Raw genomic sequence first — 10,275 nt, 5'->3', positions numbered from 1 at the left:
ACGCCCCTCCTGGAGGAGGGGTAGCGGCCTGAACCTCCTTGGTGCCCTGCGGATGCCCGCCTTGGGCCTTTCCTGGAACTGAAAGAGTTGGAGACCATTTTGGTGCCTGCCCTTGCCAAATCCACAGCGGCCTGGGGTGAGAGGACGGAAGGGGCCGGAGAGGGTGGAAGCAGTGAAGGAAAGGAGCCCCCTGCCCACTGCGGCCTGGGAAGAGCTCAAAGTTGCCGGGCAGAGGGGTGTAAATGGTGGGTGGGCTGGTGATATGGGGATGGAATTTCTCAGACCGTATGTGCCAGGAGGATGGTGGTTTCTGCCTGCCGGGGAGGCAGGCTCAGGCAGTGGAGGTTTCTGGAAGGCGGGGAGACGGTCCCGGAGAGAGCCCCTGTGATGGGACTCCCGGGTCAGAGGTTTGGAGCACAACTTTTCCCCCAGTGAACTCTCTCTCGTGGTCAGGGGGAGGTCCGGGGGGCTTCGGGTGGGGCCAAACCGTAAAAGGTTAAGCAGGACGGTGGGTGCTGACCTCCTGGGGGAAACAGCCGTGCGCAGACAGAAAGGCATGCAACGCTATTTTCATTAAGGAATTTATTTCTCTTAAAAAAAAAACAACAGTGGTTTGATCTAGATACAGCAGCACAGTGACCTATTAGACGGAACGTACAAAGATTCAGAGCAGCAGAACAAAAGCCGCTATCTTCAGGAATGACCTCCAAAATGGAACTATTTTCTTTCAGCATCAGTGTGAAAATTTCCCTGAAAAAAAAAAAAAATAGAAACCTTTGGATACTAGGATTATTATGTAACACTACCAACAGCCACCAAGCTCTTCTACTTGAGAACATTTGCTTTTGATCTATTACAAAAATGACTCATTGATGGACTGGAGAAAGACCTCTAGATTCTTCTTTTAGGAAGTGTCTTTCCGTCCCGGGGAGAGCTAGCTTTTCAAGTGTTTGGACCACGGTCCGTGGCACGAGACCAGCGGAGAATCCGGCCACACGGAGCAGGCTCTAACCCGCACACTCCGGTCTTCCAAAGCCCACGGGCGAGGGGCTTCTGGGGGTGAGGCTGCCCTGTCCTGGTCCCTTGTGACAGAGAGAAGTGAACTCTCTGCCGGTCAGGACTCAACTCTGTTGCTTCAAAATGCACCGCGAGGTCACACTCCTTCTCTTTCCAACAGAGGCTGTGAAGTGAGGAGGTCCTGTCTCGGACGGTGGGGCTGGGAGGACAGGTGACCACGAGGTTGTCCTTGGATGGTGCAGGTGATTGCAGGGACCTGGGAGCATGCAGCAGCCGAAGAGGAGGGCCGATGTCGCCCGAGTGGCCCTTCCTCTTCATCTGGGGTCAGGGGGAGGGTGGGAGCCTCCTGATTGTCCACGAGGCCACCAGTCCCTTTGGCCAAGCCTGGGATGCCAGGCACAAGGAGGCAGTGGTGCTCCCTCCAAAGCGAGGTCTGGGTCAGCAGCTCACTTGGGAGGGTCTGTGGGAAGCCGATGATGCCCCGAACCTTCCAGGAATGGGGTATAGAAGAGTGGCAAGGAGCTTCGATGGCGGGCCGGGCTCCTTGGGGGGCATGGAGACCCTGGCCACTCTGAGGGCATGCCCTGCACCGTCGTTGGGCTCCCTGGGCTCGCGGGCAGCTGGCCGCAGCCGGTCGTGACTTTGATGCCAAGGCGGCGTCCACATGTGTCCCCAGAACGCCCGTGTCGTGGCAGGCTACTGTCAAGTGTGCATAAAACCCAGATACCCTGCTCTCTCCCACGTGGCTTGCCCCTCAAGACTGAGGATTTGCAAAGAGCAGTGCATCGCAGGGCACGAGCCTCCTGGGGCCTCTCGAGACGCAGGGGTGCTCAGCAGCTATGCCGGTGAGCAGTTCTCGAAAGTTCACGGTTTAAAGAGTGATTTTCCCGGCCTAGGAAGAGTGAGAATGGGTGACATGGGATGGGGAGGCCTTCCCCGTGAAGGCAGGGCTCAGGCGTTGGTGATATTGTAGGTGATCTTATGGGAGTGCCCCCCCCCGTGGGGGGGGCTCTATAAACATTTGTCGGTCACGGTGCTCGTGGCAGAGATCACCCTGTCCCACTGGAGACAGCAGCTTGTCTCCTGAAAAGTGGAAGCAGAGATGTTTCTGTAGGGCCCTGCCTCTCCCCTCAAAGGCACAAGGTCAGCGAACGTCCGGGGAGGGAAATGTCACACTTGGAGAAAGGCCCTTCTGTGAAGAGCTCAAATGCTGAGGAGGAAAAAAAAAATCCATTCACTGCCCAAACACGCCTCATCCCAGACAAGAGGATGGGGAGAAAGGTGGGGTTTATTTGGTTGTTTTCCTAATTTAAAAATATCTTTTAAAAATGCAGCTATAGGAAACAAGATAGAGGAGAAGCTGGGGGAGGGGCAGGACCTTGGGGGCCTCGGGGACTGGGGCACTTGGTGGAAAGGAGGCTGATTTTCAGGCATTGTTTTAAATAATGACTTCCCTTCTCTTGCAGGAAATGAAGGTCCAAAAGGAATGGGTCCAAAAGGAACGGGAGGGAACAGCGAGACGCTGGCTTCGGCACCCCAGCCTAGGGCATGTGCTGGGGACGGGCCGCCAATGCAAAGGAAGACCCGTGTCATTTAAGAGGCCCACGAAGGCCTGTGCGTTAGCCTCGTTCCAGCTCCGGGATGCAGAAACACACGGAACAGTCTGATGTTTTCCTTCTTGCTCCTTGAGGATTCTGCGCTGCCAACGGCCAGCGTGGGGCTCGGAGGCGTGAAAAGAGACGCTTCTCAACACCATTCGGTAAGCGCGCAGCTGCTGTGAGTTGGGCAAAAGGAAGGAGGGAGGGTGGGAGCTTGGGGCTGGTGACCGTCCCAGGAAGATGACTGTCCTTTCCATCAAGAAAGGAGGGTCAGCAGGAGCTTGATCTTAAAAATACTGGTCAAGGAGCTCTCCACTTTCTTAGCAAAAACAAGTATTGCTGTTTGCATTTCCCTCGTACGCCGTTCAGGAAAGGAAACAGAAGCAGCCTCGTGAGGCCAGAGCTGGTCTTGAAGAAACTAATTCTGCATGTTGGAAGGATCCTCGGGGAGCCCAGCTGTTGTTTCTCGGCCGTGTGTTTGTCGAGTGACCTAAAACGGTCGGTCCCAAAGGCGGCCCCTCTCGGGTGGTGAGCTCCAGGCCCCAGTGGCCGCCTGAGGGAGGAGCACGGACACAGGACAGGAGGCTGCCACGCCGGCTACGCTCTCCTCCCTCAAAGCTCGTGCTCCAAGCTGCCCGGGTCACAGGAAGAAATCATTTGGGGAGAGTTGCGTCCAAAGCCCCAGTGAAGCTAAGGCAGCAGTGCCCTTCCTTGAGGGTATGTTAGAATGTTCTGGAGAGTTTCTTAAAAAGGCAGATTCCTGGGCCCTACTCCCAGAGAATCCATTCCATAGGTCTGGGGTGGAACCCAGGAATCGGCATTCTGACCAGAAATGCCAGTGCAAGTAGTGCAGGACCCACACTGGGAGGAGCCCTGGCAATGGCCGGGTAGCCGACACCAGGTCTGAGTGAGGCTGACTCAATTGCCAGGGACTCAGCCAGGCAGGGGAGCAGGGGTGTCAACCATCCCCCCTCCGCTAGGGCAGGAGGGAGGTGACACTTTGTAGAGCCAACAGGCCAGTGGCTCCTTGGTGCTGGTTGGCCATGCTCCAAGGGCCTGGAGACTGCCCTCAGAAGACCCTGGTCTGGGAAGGCCACCAAGTCCTCCTGGGGGCTATTTGCGCCTGAAGTTTTGAGATGCCCTGTTAGAGCTCGCCTTTGTCCCACCTCTCCCAAGAAGTGACAGTGAGTGTGTCTTGGGCTTCTGTGGTATCCCGGCCCTCTCCTCAGCTACGCCATTGCTTGGAGAGCCAATCCCACCCATGCCACCTAGGCCAGGGAATCTGTGGGGCCTTGGGAAGCTCTCCAGACCCTGTGACCCTGTTAATGCCTAAGGAATGTGCTTGGAGTCCCTGGGCAAGCCTCCCCCCCCCCCATGGACTCATTCAACAGGACCCCCCTGACCCTCTCTCACTGATGCCTCCCTGGGCAACGGGATTCAGGAGAGCTGGGGTTCCCTGACTACTCCTTATCATCGAGATGCGTCCCTTTAAAAACAGAATAAAACAAAAATCCCCAAAAGTAAGCGTCTTGAAAACATACAGGTTTTAGCCATCAGAACCTGTTTGAAAGAAAGAAGCCCAGCTCTGTGCGCCTTCCAGAAGGAAGAGGAGGCCAAGGCTGGAGAAACACAGGCACTGTGTGCCTCTAAAGGAAACATGAGCATTGGCCCCAGGTGACTCCAGAGACCCCATGGGGGATAGTCTGATGGGGCTGAAGTCCCCAGTGTGTCTGGAGCACCTAATTCAGGTTCTAAGCTGACAGCATGGTGACATCAACGTGAGGGAAAGGTTACAGAGATGGATAAAACCAATCCTTTAAAGGTGGAATGTGAATCATTTTCTACATTTAATAAAAACATTTTCTCATTTGAGGCTCTGGAAGTCTTGAATCACATTTTTTTTGGTAACCCCTCCCCACCCCCCACCCTGCCCACTCTAAAACGTCTGAAAACACATGGCTTAACAGTGGCTGCACAGAACATACACACCCTCCGAGTCTGACTTTCATTTAAATACAAATATACAAAATGTAAACTGAGACGATAGAGAAATTTACAAAACTTTTCTTTAAAAATAATAAAGACAAAATTCAGTTCTAGGTATGACGCTATCGAACTACGTGCAAGTTGTCGTATCCGGCTGGATTTCTATTGCAATGTTCCACGTCGGCTTGAGGGCCACCTCTGGAGACAGACCTGAGTGGAAATCTCTTTGAGAAACCTGGAGGCTCTGCGTCGAGGAGGTGGGCGGCCTCCTTCCCCGGCTCCTGGAGAGCTCTCCCCGTCTACCAGTTCTGCTTCTAAGGACAAGGGTCTAGGCTGGTCCCACCGTGGACTTCAAGGCCAGAGCTCCAACTAGCTGCTTCCGGTGGAGTTTGAACTGACATGGTTTGAATTTATGTGGTGGTTAAAACTGGTCTTGGGATTGGGTGAACTCTTGGAATTGTTTTGATGCTGGAGGAAAGAGTGGAGCGGGGGGGGGGGGTGGGGGGAGAGAGAGAGAGAGTCAGTCAGTCCTGGTGGATGCATAAGGGCCTCTGAATCTGAAAACAGGGTCAGGGGCTGCTGCCTTGTGCCTTCTTCCACTGCAGACCCAAAGCCAGGGGCCACCCCTTGGGGCAGGGGGACAGCTATGGGATTAAGAGGACCCCAAGGCAGGGAGAGGGTGGCCCCTCCTAGAATATCTATGGGTTCATTACTGTAGACCCAGGGTCTGAAACCTGTCGCTTAGCTGCGTGACCTTGAGCAAGTTACTCAATCTCTTGGCTGCCTTGCATGCCCTGTGGGATACGAGATGCTTCTGTACTGGGCGGGTGGAGTGTGACATGAGGCAGGGCACAGAGAGGGCTCAGCGAGCGCCGGACCCGAGAACCAGGAGCTGCGGGTTCTTACAGACCTCCTGCTGGCCCTGGGCGCTGACCTTTCAGGAGAGCCCACAGAGGATGGGGCGGGTCAGCACGGCACCATCCAAGTGGCAGGAAGTGGCAGGGCCAGATCTGAACCCCGGGTCTGTGAGTCTCAGTAGCAAGTACATGGTAAGGACCCAGCCGTGTGGAAGGGGACAGTCCTTTCTTTGGGGAGCTTCAATTTTACTCTGTGGAAGCATTCACAAGTTACGTTTTTATAGTCTATAGACAGGAGTCTGTTTTGGAATGGGATGTGAAACTCACATGACACTTTCAGGTCAAACCCCAAACTTGCCCTCAGTCTGCCTTTTCTCTCCATGTGCCCAATCCCTGCCGTTATCCCCAGATCCTTCATATGGGCTTACCAGCCCTGTGACCTTGGGCAAGTTCCTTGACCCCCCCCCCTCAGCCTCAGTTTCCCTATCTGTGAAGTGGGGTAATAGGATCCCATCCTGGTCTCGTGCTGCACTAAGACGCCCAAAGGGCAGGATCCCGGTCTGGCTTACTGGTGCATCTCAGACCCTAAGGAAACAGCCTTGCACGCGGGGGGCACTCGCTCCATACTGGCTGATTGACTGGACAGCTGAATTAGGGCCCAGGCTTTCGTGGAGAGTAAGAGAAGCCCTCAGAAAGCACTCGGTGCAGAGGGAGGTCCACAGCAGAGCGCCGGCAACAGTCACCCCCATCCTGTATCAGAGCGGAGGTGGGGAGCTGGGTGCCTGGGGACCCGAGCTGCACTGCCTCTCCTCCTTCATCCTCCTGGGGAGAGGGTCGGCTCCTTGGGGGTTGGGGTTGGGGCGAGATGGGGGGGGGGGATGTAAATAATGGAGACTCCCAGGCGGTTGGATGGACACACTGGGGCCAAGCCTTCTTCAAGGCCCAGGCCAGGAGGGGGGGGCTATTCTGGACGCCTTGGGCAAGGGGGATGAGGTGAGGGCCTCAGTGGGCTCTCACAGGCCTGCAGGGACATTTCTTCGATCTGGCCTGTGTGGAACCCTCAATCCAGGGACAGGCTCTGAGGAAGAATGCCTTTTCCCAAGGGGCAAAGTCTCCTGGGGCTGCCAGCTGGAGGCCACAGCGTCCGCCCTGGGGGGTCCTGTCCCAGGAGCCATGAGGTTCTGCAGGGACCTCCTCTCCCAGACACGTTCTGCCTGCTCGTTGTCACGTGCCGTCATCACCTACAGAACTTGAGTCTCTACAAGGGCCGGACAGGGCAGTCAGTTCTCCGTCGGGGAGATTCCGCCCCCAGAGGACATGGGGCCAGGTCTGGAAACATTTCTGATTATTCGGGTTGGGGGGACGCTACTGGCACCTGGTGGGCACAGGCCACGGAGGCAGCCTCCACAACTGAGACAGCACTCCGGTCATCCACAGGCCGAAGGCCAGGCCCCTTGGTGAGCGGTGAGCTTTGGGCTGGCCCTGCCCCTTCCACCCCGCGGATCCCCTCACTGGGCAGGGCCCCACATGTAGGGAGAAGGCCACGGGTCCGGTGTCAGGGAGGTACCCGGGCCCAGGGTGTCCAGGGCCTGACGGCAGGTCAGCCGGGCGTGGAGGGGGCGGCTCTCACCTGACGCTTGAAGATTCTCTGGAACAGCCCTTTCTTTGGCGGCTCTGGAGGGTGGCTTCTGTTCAGGTCCGCTGAGAGGGTACCATTGGGTCCGAACACGTTCAACTCCTTAAAGCACTCGGTTTCTATCATCTGGGGAAGCAGGGGGAGGGTACGTGAGGGGCCGCGTTAGACTGGGGCTGGGCGGGAGTCCCAGCGACCGCCACCGGCCCTGAGCCTGCGCCCAATAGGCCCTCCACCTGCCCCGTGTCCTTCAGGGGCCCGGGTCCAGGCCCAGACCGCTCCCTGCCTGCCACGGCCTGTGCCCTGTCGGCCTCCCCCAGCTGCCTCCACCGACGGAGGTGTGCTCACCATCCAGCCACCAAACCCATGCCTCATCTTCCTCTTCACCCCCCTCCAAGCCCAGGTCACCCACATGCTCTGCGCCCTTCCCCTTGTCGGGTTCCCTCCCCCTCCCCTGCCCCATCACTTCCATCCCATGGAAGCACACGGGCTTCCCTCCGCTCCAGCCACAGACCCTGTTCTCCTCTCTCCAGCCAGACCTCCCAAGACAGTCAGCTGGGCAGCCACGTCCATCCCGCCTCCTATCCCTCTTCCGAAGCCCACACCAACGGCGCCCTCGTCCAGGCCTTGTCCTTCCGGCCCAGTGGCCCCCTTCAGGGTGCTGACGGCCACCATCCCGCTCACCTCGCTCTGCCATGGGATGGGCACGGAGCCCGTGGAGAACTTGGAGTAGAAGTCATCGTCCGTGTGGTCCAGGTTGACGCCTTTCACGGTGGAGAACTGCTCAATGTCCAGCACGTCCTTGCAGTACACGGCGCGGGGCTGTGGGCAGAGCACTCGCTTAGTCACATGAGGCTGCGCCCCACACCTGGTGGCCCCAGCCTCAGGTTCTGATGGGTAGCGGGGGGGCGCCTTTCCGGGGACTGTGCTGCTCTCACAGATCTGCCAAGGGCTCCTTCGTGCTGTCACCCGCATACCGGCTGCTGGTCACCCCTCTCTCCAGACAGTGATGGGACACGGCCTCTCTGACTGCACATCCCTCCGCACTTCCGGGGATGCCCACTCCCCCGGCAGATTGTTTCCCTGGAGCCCACAGGCTCAGGATTTCCAGGCATCTCCATGGGAATAAGGGCAGCCACAGCTGGGGCCTCTGGCCCATCCTCCACAGAGAGAAGGGATGCGGGGGGCTCAGGGCCACAGAGCCACGTGGCCCAGGGAGGACCTACCGCCCTTCTCACACCACTGGGCACCTGGGTTCTACAGCTGGACAGGCCTGGGCTGGGCTCCCAGCTGTGATGCTTGGAAACTCTGGGAAAGTCACATACCCCCTTGTAGGCCTCAGTTTCCTCACCTGCAAAGTGGGGACAGTAGAGGCACCTATGCATGCGGCTGACGGCAGTGCCTGCCACGGAGCCGGGCCCCAGAACCTCGAGCTGCCGCTGTTACAGCACACATACCTGCCATCCTCCCTCGCCCCCTGGCCCTGTCCTCCTGGAGCTCAAGGATTCACGCAGTCAAGGTCGTGAGTGGGTGCACAGGCTCAGCCTGGGCTTGGGGTGGGGGGCTACTCACGTCTGGGACAAAGGGAGGGTCCAACATCCCGGCTTCTAAGCGCTTGAAATTCATGTTCCTGAAGAAGGGGTGTCTCTTGACCTCCGAAGCCCCCTCCTCCTGGCAGCCCAATCTCTGCCTTGCATCCTTGGTGAGCAGCTGTGACAAGAGAGCCCGGAGAGGGTCATGCCTGGTGGGCCTTTCCTCCTGCTGAAGGCCACAAGGGGCTTGGGGCTTCGAGCACTGTGGCCATGTCTTTCACGAGTGTTCCCCCTCCAGCCTCTGCAGTGCCCACATCACCCCAGGCACCCAGGGTGGTCTCACACTGGGGCTGGGCTCCGGTGCCTGGGGCCTGCGGGATAGCAGGAGTCCCGTCCGCCCTCCCCAAGGTGGCATGCCCATCTCTGCAGGCCTCCCTGCTCATTTACTCAACTCCTAAGTACTCTGCAGACGTGTTCCTGGTTGGCGCACACCACTGCACCGAGAGGGAGGAGGGGCACCCATCAGGACAATACAGGGACGACACCACGGCGGCAGGGGAACACAACCTGGCGGCCAGTTTGGGGGGGGGGGTTGGCTGGAGGTTTCCCAGGGAAAGGGTGTTTGCAACAGGCTTCCCCGAGTGGGGAGGGCATCAGGGGGAGGGTCTGCACTAGCAAGGGCAGGGCAGGCTTGGGGAACATCAGCCTTTGAGTCTGGGTGAAGGATGAGGACGTGGGGACGGCTCAGGGCGAAGGGGGCGGGCTAGGGAGGCTGCTGGAGGGTCCTGAAGGCCAGGTCAGGAGGGTTTTGATCTGGAGGTAGTGGGGAGCGATGGACGGTCAGGGTGGAAGAGTGTCCTCATCAGAACCAAGAGGTGGGAAGGTTCCTAGGAGAGGAGGAGTCTGCAGAAGCAACCAGCCAGGCCTAAAGATGTGAATGAGGCCGGGAGGCTGGCAGGAGTGAAGGGGGGTGCTGGGGGTGCTGGGAAAGGGGTAAGATGGGGCCGGCTGTGATGCCGGGGGGCCACGAGCTGACCAGCAGGCATCCAGTGGTCAGGTGACCCCACCTGTGCTTCTCTCTTCCCTGCCCCACTGAGCATGGCCTGGTATGCTGCTGGAACCCCCTGCTTGCTTTGAGACTGAAATCAAGGCAGACGGCCTGCACCCCAGAGGGTTCCAGCCCTCTCCTCCTCCAGGACCCCGGCACCTGCTGCGTGCTTTCCGTCCACACGCGTTTGCTGCCAGCCATGTGGGCTGGGCTGTGGTGGACAGCCAGTGCGCAGGTGGGCCTCCCGGGGCTCGTGGTCCAGAGGGGGAGGCTTGCAGGAACCATTCCCCGGCCCCCCATTCCCCTTCAAACAAAGGAGTCAAAGGTGGCACGAGGGCAAGCACTAGGTCACAGCCTAGAAAGGATGGAGCCCTGAGAGCCGCTGTCAGCTGTGGTCCAGCGACCCCCCCCCCCCCAGGCTGGTTCTGCCCAGAGAGTGGTGGCTCGGGGCCTCAGCCTCTCTTTGCCAGGGTTTCTTCCTTTCCACAAAAGCTCCAGGAATCAGCTCTGCTGGGCCAGGCTCCTCCTTGTTCTGAGAAATCCCAAAGAGGCGAGTCTCCTTGGGTAGAGGCTGGACCGCCCAGCTGTAGACCTCAGAGCCCGC

At 58.4% G+C, this 10,275-nt stretch overlaps 1 protein-coding gene across 4 annotated transcripts in view; it reads right to left on the bottom strand.

The window, feature by feature from the left end:
• Positions 1–567: 567 nt before the first annotated feature.
• GRK5 (G protein-coupled receptor kinase 5) overlaps positions 568–10,275 on the bottom strand; it is a 216,882-nt gene continuing 207,174 nt past the window's right edge. For all 4 annotated transcript variants that reach the window (XM_047701332.1, XM_047701331.1, XM_047701333.1 and 1 more), the window contains 4 exons: positions 8,664–8,801; positions 7,776–7,913; positions 7,089–7,220; positions 568–5,069 (listed from right to left, as the gene is read on the bottom strand). In XM_047701332.1, coding sequence (XP_047557288.1) covers positions 4,971–5,069; positions 7,089–7,220; positions 7,776–7,913; positions 8,664–8,801 — 507 coding nt within the window. In that variant the 3' untranslated portion in view covers positions 568–4,970. The remainder of the gene's footprint in view (positions 5,070–7,088; positions 7,221–7,775; positions 7,914–8,663; positions 8,802–10,275) is intronic.

The sequence above is a fragment of the Lutra lutra genome, chromosome 14, assembly GCF_902655055.1.
Source record: "Lutra lutra chromosome 14, mLutLut1.2, whole genome shotgun sequence".
In the NCBI taxonomy this organism is placed as follows: domain Eukaryota; kingdom Metazoa; phylum Chordata; class Mammalia; order Carnivora; family Mustelidae; genus Lutra; species Lutra lutra.
Note: the sequence above shows the minus strand (reverse complement) of the source record. Positions and strands in the feature narration are given on the sequence as shown.